Source organism: Lutra lutra, chromosome 7 (genome assembly GCF_902655055.1).
Source record: "Lutra lutra chromosome 7, mLutLut1.2, whole genome shotgun sequence".
Lineage (NCBI taxonomy): Eukaryota > Metazoa > Chordata > Mammalia > Carnivora > Mustelidae > Lutra > Lutra lutra.
In genome coordinates, this window is record NC_062284.1 from 133,651,521 (window position 1) to 133,671,498 (window position 19,978).

Here is a 19,978-nt window from a genome sequence, read left to right on the forward strand (position 1 = left end):
AGAACTTGAATTAATAGACTATAGAGGACACTATAAAATATGTATATATAAAATCATTAATTAATTCAAACCATAAGGCAAAAATAAGACAGTGAAAAAGAAGGAATAGATAGATCTGACAAAGAATCAAATCTAAGCTTCTGAAAATGAAAAATACTGTTACTATGACTGAATTTAGTGGGTAGATTCAGTTTAGCAGATTAGACTTGTTGAAAAGAGAGGTGGTAAACTGGAGATAGATTTGATGAAGTTACCGAGGGTGCAGCACAAGGTGATAAAGAGAAGATCCAAAAAAGAGATGAGGAAGCCTTTGAACAAATTAAAAAGGCCCATAGTACTAACAGGCCTAATGAGAGCTCCAGGAGGAGAGAGGTAGAGGATTTCATTTATTTTTTTTTTTAAGATTTTATTTATTTATTTTGACAGACAGAGATCACAAGCAGGCAGAGAGACAGGCAGAGAGAGAGGGGGAAGCAGGCTCCCTGCTGAGCAGAGAGCCCGATGTGGGGCTCGATCCCAGGATCCTGGGACCATGACCTGAGCCAAAGGCAGAGGCTTTAACCCACTGAGCCACCCAGGCGCCCCGAGGATTTCATTTAAATCAATACCTAGGAATAAACCTAACCAGAGAGATGAAAGACTGGTACTCTGAAAATTATAAAATACTGATGAAAGAAATTGAAGACAATACAAGGAAATGGAAAGACATTTCATGCTTATGGGCTGAAAGAACAAATATTGTTAAAATGTCTGTAGTACCCAAACAGTCTATACATTTAATGCAATCTCTATCAAAATACCAGCAGCATTTTTCACAGAGCTAGAACAACCAGTCCTGAAACTTATATGAAACCACAGTAGACCCCAAATACCCAAGGCAATCTTTAAAAAGAAAAACAAAGTTGGAGGCCTCACAATTCCAGACTTCAAGTTATATTACAAAGCTGTAGTAATCAAAACAGTATGATGCTGGCATAAAAATAGATCATAGATCAATGGAACAGAATAGAAAACCCAGAAATGAACCCATAGCTATATAGTCAATTAATCTTCAACAAAGCAGGAAAGAATATCCAATGGGGAAAAGACAATCTCTTCAACAAATGGTGTTGAATAAACTGGACAGCAACATGCAGAAGAATGAAACTGACCACTTTCTTATACCATATACAAAAATAAATTCAAAATGCATTAAAGACCTAAATGTGAGACCTGAAACCGTAAAATTCCAGAAGAGAACACAGGTGGTAACTTCTTTGAAATTGGTCATAGCAAATTCTTTCTAGGTAGGTCTCCTGAGGCAAAGAAAACAAAAACAAAATGAACTATTGGGACTACATCAAAATAAAAACCTTCTGCACAACAAAGGAAACAGTCAACAAAACTAAAAGGCAACCTATGGAATGGGAGAAGATATTTGCAAAAGACATATCTGACAAAGGGTTAGTATTCAAAATCTAAAAAGAACTTAAAGGGGTGCCTGGGTGGCTCAGTGGCTCAGTGGGTTAAACCTCTGCCTTGGGCTTGGGTCATGATCTCAAGGTCCTGGGATCGAGCCCTGCATCGGGCTCTCTGCTCAGGAGGGAGCCTGCTTCCCCTCTTGCTCTCTGCCTACTTGTGATCTTTCTCTCTCTGTCAAATAAATAAATAAAATCTTAAAAAAAAAAAAAGAACTTAAGAAACTCAAAACCCAAGAAACAAATTACCTAATTAAAAAATGGGTAGTAGACCTGAATGGACGTTTTTCCAAAGAAGACATACAGATGGCTAACAGACACGTGAAAAGGTGACTAGCATAACTTATTATCAGGGAAATGCACATCAAATCCAAACTACAGTGTTATCTCACACCTGTCAGAATGGCTAAAATCAACAACACAAGAAATGACGGGTGTTGGCAAAGTTGCAGAGATAAGGGAACCCTCTTGCAGGGTTGGTGGGAATGTAAACAGATGCAGCCATTCTGGAAAACAGTATGGAGGTTCCTCAGAAAGTTAAAAATAGAATTACCCTGTGATCCAGCAATTGCACTACTAGGTATTTACCAAAAGAATACAGAAATACAAATCCAGAGGCATATATGCACCCTGATGTTTATAGCAGCATTATCTACAATATTCAAATTATGGAAGCAGCCCAGGTGTCCAACGATTGATGAATTGTTAAAGAAGATGTGGTATGGGAGCGCCTGGGTGGCTCCGTGGGTTAAGCCGCTGCCTTCGGCTCAGGTCATGATCTCAGGGTCCTGGGATCGAGTCCTGCATTGGGCTCTCTGCTAAGCAGGGAGCCTGCTTCCCTCTCTCTCTCTCTGCCTGCCTCTCCGTCTACTTGTGATCTCTCTCTGTCAAATAAATGAATAAAATCTTAAAAAAAAAAAAAAAGAAGAAGATGTGGTATGTATATACAATGGAATATTACTCAGTCATAAAAAATAATGAAATCTTGCCATTTGCAATAACGGGAAGCTAGAGAGTATAATGCTAAGTGAAATAAGGAAAGACAAATGCCATATAATTTCACTTAAATGTGGAATCTAAGAAGCAAAGGGAAAAAAGAGACAAACTAAGAAACAAACTCTTAACTATACAGAACAAACAGATGGTTATCTGAGGAGAGGTGGGTGGGGGGTGGGCTAAATGGGTGATGGGGATTAAGGAATGCATTTCTTGTGATGAGCAGTGGGTGATGTATAGAAGTGTTGCATCACTATATTTTACAACTGAAAGTGATATGACATTACTTAAATATTTAAATTAAATTTAAATAAATTTAAATAAATTTAATTTAAATAAAATTTAACATTTTATTTAAATATTTAAATGTAAATAAAACTTTACAGAATTTAAATAAATTTAAATAGAATTTAATTTTTTAATTTAATATAAATTAAATTAAATTAAAAATATTAAATTTAAATATTAAATTAAAATTAAAAATATTAAATTAAATTAAAAATATTAAATTTTTAATTTAATAGAATTTAAATAAACAATTAAATAAACAATAAATAAAATTAAACAGAATTTAAATAAAAACTTAAAAAATAAAATATAAATAGGTAAAATGAAAAGAAATGAGCAAAGGGTGTAAATTGATGTTTCCCCAAAAAAGATACACAATTGGCCAATTAGCATGTGAAAAGATAGATTAGGAGCATACAAATCAAAAACACAAGATAACTACTTTACACCTGTTAGGAGGATGGTATAATTTAGAAAGAGAAAGAAAATGAAGTGCTGGTGAGCATGTGGGGAAATTGAAACCCTCATACATTTTGATGGGAATGTTAAACAGTGCAATGCTATGGAATATACTTGCTAATCTAGAAGGAAATGTACAAGAGTGTATTTGAAGGCTACCATAAAACTTCAGAGACAAAAGACTTGAATAAATACTGTAGATGGAATAGGTCAGTATTATCAGTTTTTCTCAGCTAGTGAACTTAAGGCAATCTTAATTAAAACACCAAAGGTTTGGGGCACCTGAGTGGCTCAATTGGTTAAGTGTCTTCCTTTGGCTCATGTCATGATCCCAGGGTCCTGGGATTGAGCCCTGAGTCAGGCTCCCTGCTCAGTGAGGAGTCTGCTTCTCCCTATCCCTCTATCCCTCCATCCCACTTGTGTGCCCTCACTTGCTCTCTCACAAATAAATAAATAAAATCTCAAAAACACCAAGGGTATTTTAGACAGGAATTGAACAGAATTATTCCAAAGTTGATATCAAAGATTAAAGACAGGAAATAACCAAGAAAATTCTATGGGAGAAAAATTAAAACGATCATGCCAAAACATAATAAAACTTACTTTATTTATTTATATTAATTATTTTATTAACATATAATGTATTATTAGTTTCAGGGGTACAGGTCTGTGATTCATCAGTCTTACACAATTCATAGCACTCACCATAGCACATACCCTTCCCAGTGTCCATCACCCAGCCTCCCCATCCCTCCACCCCCCTCCACTCTAGCAACCCTTAGTTTGTTTCCTGAGATTAAGAGTCTCTTATGGTTTCTCTCCCTCTCTGGTTTTGTCTTGTTTTATTTTTCCCTCCCTTCTCCTATGATCCTCTTTCTTGTTTCTCAGATGCCTCATATCAGTGAGACATGATAATTGTCTCTCTCTGATTGACTTACTTCACTTAATTTAATACCCTTTAGTTCCATCCACATCGTTACAAATTGCAAGATTTCGTTTTTTGTTGGCTGCATAATATTCCATTGTTATATACCCCACATCTTCTTTATTCATTCATCTCTTGATAGACATCTAGGCCTTTCCATAATTTGGCTATTGTGGACGTTGCTGCTATAAACATTTGGGTGCATGTGCCCCTTCGGATAACTACATTTGTATCTTTGGGGTAAATACCCAGTAGTGAGATTCTGCGTCATAGGGTAGCTCTATTTTCAACTTTTTAAGGAACCTCTATACTGTTTATCAGAGTGGCTGCACCAGCTTGCATTCCCACCAACAGTGTAGGAGGGTTCCCCTTTCTCTGCGTCCTTGTCAACGTCTGTCGTTTCCTGACTTGTTAATTTTAGCCATTCTGACTGGTGTGAGGTCCTATCTCATTGTTGTTTTGATTTGTATTTCCCTGATGCCGAGTGATGTGGAGCACTTTTTCATGTGTCTGTTGGCCATCTGGATGTCTTCTTTGCAGAAATGTCTGTTCATGTCCTGTGCCCATTTCTTGATTGGATTATTTGTTCTTTGGGTGTTGAGTTTGAGAAGTTCTTTATAGATTTTGGTTACTAGGCCTTTATCTGATAATGTCATTTGTGAATATCTTCTCCCATTCTGTCGGTTGTCTTTTGGTTTTGTTGACTGTTTCCTTTGCTGTGCAAAAGCATTTGATCTTGGTGAAGTCCCAGTAGTTTATTTTTGCCCTTGCTTCCCTTGCCTTTGGTGATGTTTCTAGGAAGAAGTTGCTATAGCTAAGGTTGAAGAAGTTGTTGCCTGTGTTCTCCCCAGGGATTTTGATGGATTCCTGTCTCACATTGAGGTCTTTCATCCATTTTGTGTCTATTTTTGTGTATGATGTAAGGAAATGGTCCAGTTTCATTCATCAGCATGTGGCCATCCAATATTCCCAAAACCATTTGCTGAAGAGACTTTTTTCCATTGGACATTCTTTCCTGCTTTGTTGAAGATTAGTTGACCATAGAGTTGAGGGTCTATTTCTGGGCTCTCTATTCTGTTCCATTGATCTGTTTCTGTTTTTGTGCCAGTACCATACTGTCTTAATGATTATAGCTTTATAACAGAGCTTTAAGTCCGGAATTGTGATGCTACCAGTTTTGGTTTTCTTTTTTAACATTCCTCTGGCTATTCAGGGTCTTTTCTGGTTCCATACAAATTTTAGGATTATTTGTTCCATTTTTTGGAAAAAAGTTGATGGTATTTTGATAGGGATTGCATTAAATGTATAGATTACTCTAGGTAGCATAGATCTTTTCACAATATTTATTCTTCCAGTCCATCAGCATGGAACGTTTTTCCATTTCTTTGTGTCTTCCTCAATTTCTTTCACGAATATTCTATAGTTGTCTGAGTACAGATTCTTTGCCTCTTTGGTTAGATTTATTCCTAGGTATCTTATGGTTTGGGGAGCAGTTGTAAATAGGATCAAATCCTTAATTTCTCTTTCTTCCATCTTGTTGTTGGTGTATAGAAATGCAACTGATTTCTGTGCTTTGATTTTATATCATGACACTTTACTGAATTCCTGGATGAGTTCTAGCAATTTTGGGGTGAAGTCTTTTGGGTTTTCCGCATAAAGTATCATATCATCTACAGAGAGTTTGATTTTTTTTCTTTACCAGTTCGGATGCTTTTTATTTTGTTGTTGTTGTCGTCTGATTGCTGAAATTAGGACTTCTAGTACTATGTTGAATAGCAGTGATGATAGTGGACATCCCTGCCGAGTTCCTGACCTTAGGATTGAAAAGCTCTCAGTTTTTCCCCATTGAGAATGATACTTGTAGGTTTTTCATAGATGACTTTTATGATATTGAAGTATGTACCCTATCTACCTACACTGTGAAGAGTTTTGATCAAGAAAGGATGCTGTACTTTGTCAAATGCTTTTTCTGCATCTATTGAGAGTATCATATGGTTCTTGTTATTTTTTTATTAATGTATTGTGTCACATTGATTAATTTGCGGATATTGAACCAACCTTGCAGCCCAGCAATAAATCCCACTTGGTCATGGTGAATAATCCTTTTAATGTACTATTGGATCCTGTTGGCTAGTTTTCTGGTGAGAATTTTTGCATCCATGTTCATCAGGGATAGTGGTCTGTAATTCTCCTGTTTGATGGGGTGTTTGTGTGGTTTTGGGATCAAGGTACTGCTGGCCTCATAAAATGAGTTTGGAAGTTTTCCTTCCATTTCTATTTTTTGAAACAGTTTCGGGAAAATGGGTATTAATTCTTCCTTAAATGTTTGGTAGAATTCCCCTGGGAAGCCATCTGGCCCTGGGTTTTTGTTTGTTGGGAGATTTTTGATTACTGCTTCAATTTCCTTACTGGTTATGAGTCTGCTCAGGTTTTCTGTTTCTTCCTGGTTCAGTTTTGGTAGTTTATGCATCTCTAGGAATTCATCCATTTCTTCCAGGTTGTCAGATTTGCTGGTATATAGTTGCTCATAGTATGTTTTTATAATTGTTTGTATTTCTTTGGTATTGGTTGTGATCTCTCCTCTTTCTTTCATGATTTTATTAATTTGGGTCCTTTCTCTTTTCTTTTTGATAAGTCTGGCCAAGGGTTTATCAATCTTACTCATTTTTTCAAGGAACCACCTCCTGCTTTGGTTGATCTGTTCAGCTGTTCTTTTGGTTTCTATTTCATTGATTTCAGCTCTGATCTTTATTATTTCTTTTATGCTGGGTTTAGACTTTCTTTGCTGTTCTTTCTCCAATGCCTTTGGTTATAGGGTTAGGTTGTGTACATGGGACCTTTCTTGTTTCTTGAGAAAGGCTTGTATTGCTATATACTTTTCCTCTTCAGACCACCTTTGCTGTATCTCAAAGGTTTTGAAAAGTTGTGTTTTCATTTTCATTTGTTTCCATGAATTTTAAAAATTCTTCTTTAACTTTCTGGTTGACCCATTCATTCTTTAGTAGGATGCTCTTTAGCCTCCATGTATTTGAGTTCTTTTCAACTTTTGTCTTGTCATTGAATTCTAATTTCAAAGCATTGTGGTCCGGAAATGTGCAGGGAATGATACCATTCTTTTGGTACCAGTTGAGACCTGATTTGTGTCCCAGGATGTGATCTATTCTGGAGAATGTTCCATGTGCACTAGAGAAGAATGTTTATTATGTTGGTTTGTGATGCAATGTTCTGAATATATCTGTGAAGTCCATCTGATCCAGTATGTCATTTAAAGCCCTTATTCCCTTGTTGATCTTTTGCTTAGATGATCTGCCCATTTCAATGAGGGGGATGTTAAAGTCCCCTACTATTATTGTATTATTGTGGATGTATTTCTTTGATTTTGTTATTAATTGGCTTCTATAATTGGCTGCTCCCATGTTAGGGGCATAAATATTTAAAATTGTTAGATCATCTTGTTGGATAGACCCTTTAAGTAGGATATAGTGTCCTTCCTCCTCTCTTGTTACAGTCTTTGGTTTAAAATCTAATTTGTCTGATAAGGATTGCGACCCCAGCTTTCTTTTGCTGTCCATTAGCATCTAAATGGTTTTCCACCCCCTCACTTTAAACCGGAAGGTGTCTTTGGGTCTAAAGTGAGTCTCTTGCAGACAGCATATTGATGAGTCTTGTTTTTGTTTTTTTTTTTAATCTAACTTGATACCCTGTATCTTTTGATTGGGGCATTTAGCCCATTTACATTGAGGGGGGGTAACTGTTGAAAGCTACGATTTTAGTGCTATTGTATTGCCTGTAAGGTGACTGTTACTGTATATTGTCTCTGTTCCTTTCTGGTCTATGTTACTTTTAGGCTCTCTCTTTGCTTAGAGGACCCCTTTCAGTATTTCCTATAGGGCTGGTGTTTGCAAATTTTTTTAGTTTTTGTTTGTCCTGGAAGATTTTTATTTCTCCTTCTATTTTCAATGACAGCCTAGCTGGATATAGTATTCTTGGCTGCGTATTTTTCTCATTTAGTGCTCTGAACATATCATCCCAGTCCTTTCTGGCCTGCCAGGTCTCTGTGATAGGTCTGTTGCTAATCTAATATTTCTGTTGTTGTAGGTTACAGACTTCTTGTCCCCCGAGCTGCTTTCAGGATTTTCTCTTTATCTCTGAGACATAAGTTTTACTATTAGATGACAGGTTGTTGACCTATTTTTATTGATTTTGAGGGGGGTTCTCTGTGCCTCCTGGGTTTTGATGCCTGTTTCCATCCCCAAATTAGGGAAGTTCTCTGCTATAATTTGCTCCAGTATACCTTCTGCCTCTCTCTTTCTTCTGCTTCTGGGATCCCAATTATTCTAATGTTGTTTTGTCTTATGGTATCACTTATCTCTTAAATTCTCCCCTTATGATCCAGTAGTTTGTTTCTCTTTTTCTCAGCTTCTTTATTGTCCATCATTTGGTCTTCTGTATCACTGATTCTCTCTTCTGCCTCATTTATCCCAGCAGTTGGAGTCTCTCTTTTTTTTTTTTTTTTTTGAGTCTCTCTTTTTTTAATTGCACCTCATTGATAGCCTTTTTTATTTCAACTTGGTTAGATTTTAGTTCTTTTATTTCTCCAAAAAGGGATTCTCTAATATCTTCTGTGCTTTTTTCCAAGCCGTGCTAGTATCTTTATAATAATCGTCATTCTGAACACTAGTTCCAACATCTTACTAATGTCCATGTTGATTAGGTCCCTGGCAGTCAGTACTGCCACTTGTTCTTTTTTTTTTTTTGAGGTGAGTCTCTCCCTTTTGTCATTTTGTCCAGAGAAGAATAGATGAATGAGAGAACAAAATGCTGAAAAGGTAACAATGACCCCAGAAAAACACACACTAACCAAATCAGAAGAGATCCAAAATTGGGGGGAAAATATAGGGGGGAAAATATATGTATATATATGAATGATCAGGGTGGTAAACAGAATAGAGCCATACTCTAGATTTTGGTTATATTTTGGTCTGTTAGAATAAACTGCCTCCCAAAATTTTAAAGAAAGAAAATCATACGTGTGCGTATGTGCGCACACACACACGCACACACACACACACGAATAAGGGTAAATACACTGAATGGATGAACTATGACTATAAATATGAAAATTTAAAAATATTTTTAAAAAGGAATTGATAAGAAGTTGGTTGAAAAAAAGAAAAAAATTTTAAGAAAAGGAGAACGTGATCAGGCAGCAAACTAGAACAAACCATACACTAGATTTAGGGTATATTTTGGTCTGTTAGAAGAAACTGTATCCCGGGGTGCCTCGGTGGCTCAGTGGGTTAAGCCTCTGCCTTTGGCTTAGGTCATGATCTCAGGGTCCTGGGATCAAGCCCCGCATCGGGCTCTCTGCTCAGTGGGGAACCTGCTTCCCTCTCCCCCTCTGCCTGCCTCTCTGCCTACTTATGATCTCTCTCTCTATCAAATAAATAAATTTTTTAAAAATCTTAAAAAAAAACTGTATCCCAAAATTTTAAAGAAAGAAAAACTTATATATACACAAAAAATAAGGTTAAATACAATCAAGGGGTAGAATATGACTATGAAAATGAAAATTTAAAAAGATTTTAAAAAAGGAATTAATAAGATGTTGGTTAAAAAATGAAAGAAGAAAAAAATTTATTTTTTTATTCACATATAATGTATTATTAGCCCCAGGGGTACAGGTCTCTGAATTGCCAGGTTTACACACTTCACAGCACTCACCATTATAGCACATACTTTGCCCAATAAAAATTTTTTTTTAAATAGGAAAAAAAGTTTTAAAAATTCAAAAAATTAATTTTGAAAGACTGAAGAATCATGGGGAAAAAGCCAAAAATTCTGTGTGCTGTATTCTAGCACTGGAGTTTTGTGTTCTCATTGATCAGTAAACTTGGTCATGGCTGGATGTTCTTGCTGATCTTCCAGGGGTTAGGCCTGTTGCAGTGATTCTCAAATGTCCTTCCCTGAGGTAGAATTGCACCACCCTTGCCAGGGGCCAGACTAAGTAATCTGTTCAGGTTCGGGTTTGCTCTTGGTAGCTTTTGTTTCCTGAAAGCTTTGCATATAACTTTGGAGGATGGGAATGAAAATGGCAGCCTCCCAGTATCCAGCCCCAGAGGAGCTGAGAGCTTGGGCCCCACTCCTCAGTGAGACCTTAGAGAAAAGCAGTCCATCAGTCCTGTTTCCCTGGTCTCCGGCTGACTCTGTGCTCACCTGTACTGTGACCGAGCGTTTCTGTCTCTGGCACACAACCCCGTTTGGAATGTCCAAACCCAGCAGATTCCTGCAGTGTACTCCCATTCTGCTCCTCCAGGGGGAGGAAGGGGAGTCTCCCTGGATCTGTCACTTGTTGGGTCCTTGATTGAAGAGTAGTGACCTAGTTGTGCTGTGGATCATGATTTATGAAAACCCCAAGCTGAGAGCCCACTCCTCAACTCTGTCTTTGCAGCCAGCTTCCCTGCTCCAATACCTGAGAGCTCTGCCACACTCAGGTACCCCCTGTCTTTCCGTTGCCCCAAGGGACCTGAGACCCCCACTGTCCCAGTGAGGATTCCACTCCCCATTTAGCCTCTGGAGTGATGTTCATTCTATGGAGCAGACTTCTAAAAGTTCTGATTTTGTGCTCTGCCACTCACTTGCCGGGAGCTGGCTGATGGAGACTCCCTCCTCCCCCAGCCCCCATGGTCTATCTTCCCGTATATCGCCTAGGATTCACTACTCTACATGTCCTGTCTTCCAGAAAGTAGTTGCTTTTCTGTTCGTAGAATTGCTGCTATTCTTTGATCTCCTGTTGAGTTTTTAGGTGTTCAGAATGGTTTGATAACTAGTTGAATTCCTGGGGCCAGACGAAATTTAGATCTCCTACTCCTCTGCCATCTTGCCCCTCCCCCATATTAAAAGAGTCTTAAACTATAATAAGTCAAAATAGGAGTAACAGTAAAACAAAATAGAATGTCCAGGATAATGTAACTTTTAATAATATGTATTTGGCATTTCAAGTCAGTGATTAAGGATAGAGTTAAAAAAACAACAGACTAAAAGAATTTAATAGTATATAAAACAAGTTGCTAAGAATGAGATGTCAGAATTTCTTAAGATGTCAGAACAGTGGTGTAGGTTTTACTATTTTCCACTGCTTTATTTTCCTTACTTGTTGGACCAGGAAATTAAGAATATATTTTTGGTATTTGAAAAAGGCCAGATATCAACAAAACATAAAGAAATCGTTTTTAGAGCTTAATTCATCCAGAGAGGTATTGAAACATCCATTCATCATTGTCTTCTAAGCTGAAAAATAGAGCTTTCCAGAATTTGAGTGTAGGGATGCCTGAGTGTCTCAGTCAGTTAAGTGCCTGTCTTTGGCTTAGGTCATGATCCCAGGGCCTGGGATCAAGTCCCACATCAGCCTCCTTGCTCAGCGGGGAGCCTGCTTCTCCCTCTGCCTGCTGTTTCCTCAGCTTGTACTCTCTCTCTCTCTCTGAGAAATAAATAAATAAAATCCTAAAAAATAATAATAATAATTTTAGTGTGATATTCCTGTCACTGTAGCATCTGACTTTTAAGAACCAGCCTCAGTGAGGGAGTACTCTGTTATTTCTTGAGTGTGAAATCAATCTGAAAATCTAGAACTAGTTGACAGAACTACCAAACACTTGACATTTCTGTTAGCCTAAATTTTGAGTTAGTATTTTTCTAATTTAATAGGAAAAAAATAAGCAAAGATGACTAAGTATGGAATCTGTGTTAAAGCTATCCTGTAGTGAGCCAGACAGAGGTACACTGATGAAAATTTGCTATCAGCATCCTTTCTTATTGATATGAAACATTATTATTTTTAATGTAGTAGTTTAGAAATTTTCTAAAATTTGAGGTTCTTATGTATACTCAGTATCCATAATGGATTCAGTGGTATTGAATTTGAGAAAACATTACTTTACCACTGTACATCATCTGTAAAACCAAAGAATGTAACTAAATGTGGATCTAGATAGAAAGTGTAAAATTTGTAGCCAAATTCATTGCATTTGAGAATCCAAAATAGAATATGTAAATATTTATCTTATTGGATTTCATGTTATTCAGATTTGCCCATGAAATCAGATTGGATTTCATGTTATTCAGAAAGATTATATTCTTTCAACTTAGAACTATATATATAGTACATTATTTGATTCACTAAAAAGTGAGCATTCTTCCTGTTTATATAATATTCATTCAGAATTACAGCTCTTACAATTCTTTAGATATTTTGGTCTTAGTTTATGATCGTTATGATTGATTCCTCAAGTATTTTGTTACCTGAAATTGAGTACTTTCCTAAATTTATTTTAATTCATGGGTTTTATGCACTTACTCAGTATTGGAAAGATTTGAGTAAAAGTTAAAGATTCCATGTATGCATTTTAAGAGTGTTCTGGGTCAGGCCACTTGGGTTTGAGTTTTCACTAGCTGAATGACCTAGGGCAAGTTACTTAAACTCTCTATGCCTGTGTGTCCTGGGGCTCTAGTTATTCTACTCTCCCATGAGTTCGCACCATTTCACATCCACGCAGGGCCAAATGATGGGAGATATACAGCGAGGGGAAAGAAGCAGAAAGGGCGTGGGTTCATCTTCCTGGAATCACAATTTCACTATACCAAGAGGAAAGTTCTGCTCTCAGGCTCTTGCAGCTTTCCACTGCTACCACCAGTACAGGATAGCTTTGGGAGCTGGGCTGTGAGAAGAAAAATAAGAGATAAGTAAAAGGGAGAGAGATTCCTGTACTCTCTCTGAAGATAAGGCATTTCCTTATTTGATCCTTGAGCCACAGCTAGAGTGCTTTTTCTAGAATTCTTTCTTTGCGACAGCACACAGTTTTGGATTTCTGGCTGTATTAAGTCCAAGTTGGAAGTATCAGAAAGGGGAAGGGGGAAAATGGAGCAGGAGAGTGGGAGGTAAACTCCTTGCCAGTTCAGAAATACCTTGAGTCCTTGTATTCTTCTCAGACAACTTTTCTGCTCTTACAAAAGGGACTTGAAATATGTTCTGTTCTGTTTTATGGTTTCATTCAATAGGTGGGACAGGGAAGATTGAGTCTACTCAGTTGTACCCAGAACCAGATCAAATTTCCTTTTTAAAAGAGAGCATTTTGGTAATATTTTCACCATCCTGTCTTTATCTTTCCCAAGGCTATTCCCATACAAAGGTATAATTTGAATTGCTTTGCTGTCTTGGAAAAAAAAATAAACTTGATTATCTCTCTATTGACTCTAGAATTAAGTAGAGACTCATTCCAGCGTTCAGATTCCCCAGCTGTACATATCTCAAATCCTAGCCAGACAGGAGTACTTGCTGATAGATAGTTACGCTATTCCACACCTATAACTTTTCTTAAATTCTTTCTACCTAAAATGGTTTCCCAGCCTTTCAGTTTTTGCCTCTTCAAATTCTACACATCTTTTAAATGTATTGTCTTCTTAAAATTTGTCTTTTTAGTTCTCTGCCCTGCTCTTATGTGCTCCCCATAAAAGGATATGTGATCTCTTCAGCCTTTGAATAACTTATTTTTATTTGTGCCTTTTTCAGTATGTGTGTATATATATTTACATATGTATACATTTTGTTTTAGGATTATTTTTGTGTTCAGAGATACAGTAACTGTGTCTAACACAGGCTGTTGTTATCTTCAGATCCAATAAATTTAGGTAACGTTTAGTGCCTACCATTACTTTTTCACTTCTCTATAACAATTTTTGAGACATTTATTCTGAATTTCATTCTTATGAGGACACTGAGGGTAAATAAAGTAGCATCTTAACTTATACAGTGGCAGTTTCTTGAGTGCAGAAATTTTAATATTCAGTTTTCTTCCAACTAATACCTACCATATAGTAGCTACTCAATATGCATAGCAGTAACCCTTTTTTCTTCTTTTCTGCAGTACCTTGGCCATGTAGAAGTTGATGAGTCAAGAGGAATGCACATCTGCGAAGATGCTGTGAAAAGATTGAAAGCTGTATGTATTTGATGGTCGCCACTGTTGATCTATATACTGAAATATTTTGTGAAGAGATTTTGTTCAGTAAATTTTAGTGATTCACTATCCAGTAAGATCAGTGTTTCTCCTAAGGCAAAAGATGTGGGCTCTGGTAAAGAGCATCTCATGCTATCTGTCCAAAGGCGTAAATTATAAAGACCAACTTCGTCGGTTTAGGCCAGACATTATCCAAAAGGTACTTTGGATTCAGAACCCATGTGAAACAAGTGGTATGAAATCTTACAGGTGAATAATGTTCTAAAACCAAGAGAAAACTGTTACAGTTAGTGTCTTAACCTAACTGTGATAACTGGGTTATAAATTGCTGATGTTAAATTTACTCTAAGAAACAGTGGAAGGTAGAGTTATCTGTGATGATGGCTAGTGAGGCTTACAGTTGGGGCAGGACTTACTATCTTGACTACTACTCTCCAGATTCCTTCTGTACACCCCTCTAACATAAGCAGTGTCTTTCCCCTGCCTTTTTCACAAACTTCAGCATACTTGAAATGGAGAGTCCTTTTCCAGGATGAATAATATTTTCTTTGCCTGTTATACCTTAGACTAAATCCCAGGCACATCCTTGTGTATTTAATAAAAGGAGAGAATGGATTCAGAGTTCACAAAGGTTCACATAGAAGTGTTAATATCATATTTTGGATAGGTTTGAAATGTCTTATAAACTCTGACAATCCTCTTCACAACCTTCCTTCTCTCCAATGTGTGGCCTTTTTCCAAACTCTTTGCTGTGAAAGCTTTAACCATTACTTCTGCATGCCCTTGCCCCAGACAGCATAAATACTTGTTTGCTTTGGGTTTGCTGGTATGGTAGGCTGCCACAAGTTTGGCTACTAATGAGTGCTTTTTTTTCCCCCCCTCAATTTGCTTATCAAAACCTTTCTGCTTGGTATATTTTATATGATCTCTCATCCATAATCCCTCATTATAAAAGATACAAGATTAAAGAAGCAACCAATTTAGAGAAGTGTATTATATTTTGGAACAAATGTCTGTGAATCTGTTGTAAAAGGGAAAGGAGGAGAGAAATAACTGATTATAGTATGCAAGGAACAAAAAAGAACCCCCAATATGTAGACATATGGTATACTGCCTATACATACATACATACCATTTACCTCAGATTATGGTCATTTAAATTCTTAAATGATTGAAGCCCTTCCTATTCTAATCATCATTAATGTTAAGGGGACTTACTTTCATCTGTTATGGTATGTGAAGCTATAATTTATAGACTTGTCATGTCTATCTGAATATATTCTCCAGTTAAATACACCCTCGGACAATGTAATTTTCCAAGAAACATAAATTCAATCTCTTCTTTAACAGAATAATTCCAATTTCACTAAAAGAGTAAGTTTAGCTTGGAAAATTTTTAAAGTAATACAATGATTTGTCCTACTAGTCATTAAAGAATATTTAAACATCATAATACTAATTACTGAAAACAACAGGCAAATCAGTGAATAGATTAAATAGACCTGAAACAAACTACAAATAGTTACCAAAATATTTTAACTTACATAACTTGCAGATAGATGGTCATTGTGGAATGAGCTTTAGAAAGTCTTCTAATTCAGAGCATGGCTTCATGTTCACTGTCTAAATAAGGGAAAACTAGGGATGATTTTAATTTGCCCAGAAGACATTAAGAAATGGTATTTTAGTTTAATGAGCAGTGAATCCTCTTAACTAGTTTTTTTTAGCCTACATTTAATTAGAAGCATCTCTTCATTATATAGATTGTATAAGTTCATTGTGTAAAATACAAATGAGTAAAAATAGTACATAAAATTTTTTGTAATCACAGAGATAGCCACTATTCACTATTTAGTTTTAAAACTAATTTTTTTTTAGGGGCACCTGGCTGGCTCAGTCAGAAATGCATGTGACTCTTGATCTGGGTCATGGGTTCGAGCCCCACGTTGGGTGTAGGAATTAAAATAAACTTTAAAAAGAAGAATTTTTTAATTGAGTGAATTTTTTTACCTTTTTTTTTTTGATCATGAAGATTATAAACTATAAACATCTCAAGTCCTACTTGAGATGTAGGACTGTTTAGATAAAAAAAAATTTAAGAAGTTTGTTTTTCACCAGAAATAGAAACCAAATTGCCATTTAACAAATTATACCTATGCCTGGAACAGTGTCTGGCACATAGTAGCCACTCAGAAATTATTTCTAGAATATACAGAAAACAATTCAGTCCTCAATATGGTCAAATCAAATCTCATAACAATTATCATAACCCTATCTTACATTTAATGTCTTAAAGTTTATGAAAGCCTTTTGTTTATCTCTAAATGGTTCATACTTCCATGTGGTCATTTATGACTAATACGAAGTTTTATAAGTATGTTGATTGCTTTTCTGGACATACTTAAACTTTTGAACACTGAGGGGAAATTGACCACTTCTGAACTTTTCATTCAAGAAGTTATTTAAAATTTTTCAGACTAATGCTATCCAAGAGACTTGGGGCAAATGTTGTGCATAGTTTCACGTAGATAAACATGTATTTAAAAAATAAGATTGAATTTTGGGGTCAATTTCCTGTTTATTGTACCCAATGAAACTTCCTCCTATAAATACTCTTTCTAATGCTATACTGAGAAGTTTCCAGAAAGTCGGACGTCTTCAGGATGTTGTTCTTCTCAGACCATATTAGTCCACAAATATTTTCGATTTTTGTCTTTTCATATTTTCACTATGAAGAAATTTCTAATTGCCTCCCCACCCTTACCAAACATTCATCTGACATTTATAATCTGCTGTACCAGATGCTTATATTGTGCCAAAATCTATGTCTTCTTCCTTAGAGTTTCAAATAAATGGAAGCAAATGTGGAAGTGTACAGGCTTACAGATTAAAGAAGAAATAACATGTTTATGGAGCTAATTTGAATGCCAGAGTTTTAAATTAAATAATTACATAGCTCAGATGTACAAGTTAAGTAGCAAAACAAACATCTTAAACCTATCACTTGAATGATGTTTGAACTAAAAATGTGACATTCTGGAGCTTTTTAAATTTGCAAATAATTGAAGAAGCCGGATAATTTGCAAATATAGTTCTTATTTATCCTCAAAGTAATCCCTTACAATTTAGGATCACTTTAACATCAACTAGAAGTTACCTGCATAATTAATATTCTCAAATGAAAAGATAAAACTAAAGAGGATCATCTTTTTTTCTTTTTTTTTTAAGATTTTATTTATTCATTTGACAGACAGAGATCACAAGTAGGCAGAGAGGCAGGCAGAGAGAGAGAGAGAGAGAGAGGAGGAAGCAGGCTCTCCGCTGAGCAGAGAGCCCAATGCGGGGCTCGATCCCAGGACGCTGAGATCATGACCTGAGCTGAAGGCAGAGGCTTTAAACCACTGAGCCACCCAGGTGCCCCAAGATCATCTTTTTTTAAGATTAAGTTTTAAACCTGCTTCTCAGAGCATAAATGTTTAAATTCTTTTTACTTTGTATGATGAAGTTAATTACAGCTATTTTCAACTCATTTGTTTTGTGACATACGTGCACAAATTAGCCACTTTAGGACTTAGATCATATACGATAAATGGCAGAAACAACTATTGCCCATTTTCAGTGCCTTTATTGACATAGTTGAAGGGTGAGTAGTAACATCATTTATTAGTCTATTTTGTAAAAGGTGTATCGGGCCTTTGGTTATCTTGCTGACACTGGTCCAAGATGTTCTTTCCTTTTAAAGGTCTTTTCTTCCCATTGTCTCTAAATGTCTTTCCCTCTCTGTCTTGGTTTTAGACTAGTTCCATTATACTGACAGTTTCTAATATGTTGTTTTTTTATTCACTATTTGATATATTTGCTTTAATATATGTTCTTGTTTTAGCAGGTAAAAGAATCATAACTTGTTTTTTTTTTTTTAGAAAAAAGCACTAATATTCTCTAATAACTATCTTTTAATGCATTTTGCACGTCAACTTTTTTCATTAACAACTGAGGTCTTTGAAGAAAAGAGGGCATACTACATGTTTAACAAGAGATTTTATGGGAGCCGAACTAAATATTAACAGATCTCTTTCCCTCACCTCCCTCTCCCTCAAGAATGGCGAATCTTTTATCTTTGGCTGTATCTTTAAAAGCTGATGGTCACTCACAATCTAACAAAACTAGGGTCACCAAACTTGGCAGTAGAAGTAAACTTAGTCTTATTTTTTGTTGTTTTATTTATTGTTTTTCCAGCTTAAATTCAAAACATTTTTTGGAAATATTTGATGCTGTTTGTAACATAGGAAACAAACTCTTCAGTGTTTGAGAGTAGTGAATGAGTTTATAAATTGTCCGAGAGAGTAAAATTTCAGTACATTTGTCTTTTTCTGGGCATTTATCCAACATTAAAAACTGATTATAAAAACTAAAGGCTTAAATAGTTCAACCCAAATTAGGAAATATAAAGTCAAGATAGCTTGGGTTAGAACCCATCTACTTCATATAAGTTCTTCTGATCTTAAATGGTGGCCAACTTTCAAAATTTCTACAAGCTTAAAAATTGGTACTGGAACCAGAGATGATGTCTCTCTTATCTACATAGTTTCAGAGTTACATACTTATAATTGTCAATGCAAGTTTCATTATTCTAAAACAGTATCATTTTAAAAGAAAACAAAAGCCTGTTTTAAAAATTTCAGTTGTGGTCCACAGATATATTTTTTTTCACCTACAGTGAAAGCATTACCTTTGTGTTCTTTAAAGACAATGTATTCTCTGTTTAGAATAGAACATATCTGTTATTTCCCCATGATTGTTGTGGCATTGATCAGCCCACACATATTCATACTTACAAATTGATCCCAATGGATGAGTAAAGATTCTCTAAGTGACATCTTGAACTTGGTAAGAAAAAGTCTGACAAAGATTCTTGCTGCACACTCATAATTTAATTTTATGTATTGCATTTTTATGTGATTATGCTGTTATCCAAATGTGGACTTTTTTTTAAGTTGATGACTTCCATATAGTAGACCACTGATTTTTTTTTTTTTTTAAAGATTTTATTTATTTATTTGACAGAGAGAGATCACAAGTAGACGGAGAGGCAGGCAGAGAGAGAGAGAGAGGGAAGCAGGCTCCCTGCTGAGCAGAGAGCCCGATGCGGGCCTCGATCCCAGGACCCTGAGATCATGACCTGAGCCGAAGGCAGCGGCTTAACCCACTGAGCCACCCAGGCGCCCATAGACCACTGATTTTTAAGTTGAAAGATGTATATGGAAATTGAAAAATGTACTTACTACTCACTATTAGGAAATTTAAAATACAAATCTCACCAAACCAGTATGTCTTTTTTTTTTTTTTAAAGATTTTATTTATTTATTTGACAGAGAGAGAGAGATCACAAGTAGGCAGAGAGGCAGGCAGAGAGAGAGGGAGAAGCAGGCTCCCTGCTGAGCAGAGAGCCCGATGCGGGGCTGGATCCCAGGACCCTGGGATCATGACCTGAGCCAAAGGCAGAGGCTTTAACCCACTGAGCCACCCAGGCACCCCCAAACCAGTATGTCTTAATCTTTTTCTCTGCTGCCAAATTTGGATAATCTCTGTTTCAGAAGTAAATAGAGAATACTAAACTAACTAGTTGCTCTGCATGGATATAGGTTCTGATTTCTTCTCTTCCTATGGATTCTTAGGCCATACAGTATGTCTCCCTGCATTTTCATGCACCCTTCCTTTTTCCCTGTCACTCCTGGTATGGATAACTCTTTAAAACTCTCACTCCCTCCCCTTCTCCTACTTTGCCCTTTACCCAACTTCTGTATGTGCTTATTGGTGTGAAACCCTGGGACATTTAG

General features: G+C 36.3%; 1 protein-coding gene across 8 annotated transcripts in view; it reads left to right on the forward strand.

Annotated features, from left to right (window-relative positions):
• Window positions 1-19,978, forward strand: part of NUMB (NUMB endocytic adaptor protein) — a 192,215-nt gene that overhangs the window by 134,209 nt on the left and 38,028 nt on the right. For all 8 annotated transcript variants that reach the window (XM_047739255.1, XM_047739256.1, XM_047739261.1 and 5 more), the window contains one exon: window positions 14,049-14,123. In XM_047739255.1, coding sequence (XP_047595211.1) covers window positions 14,049-14,123 — 75 coding nt within the window. The remainder of the gene's footprint in view (window positions 1-14,048; window positions 14,124-19,978) is intronic.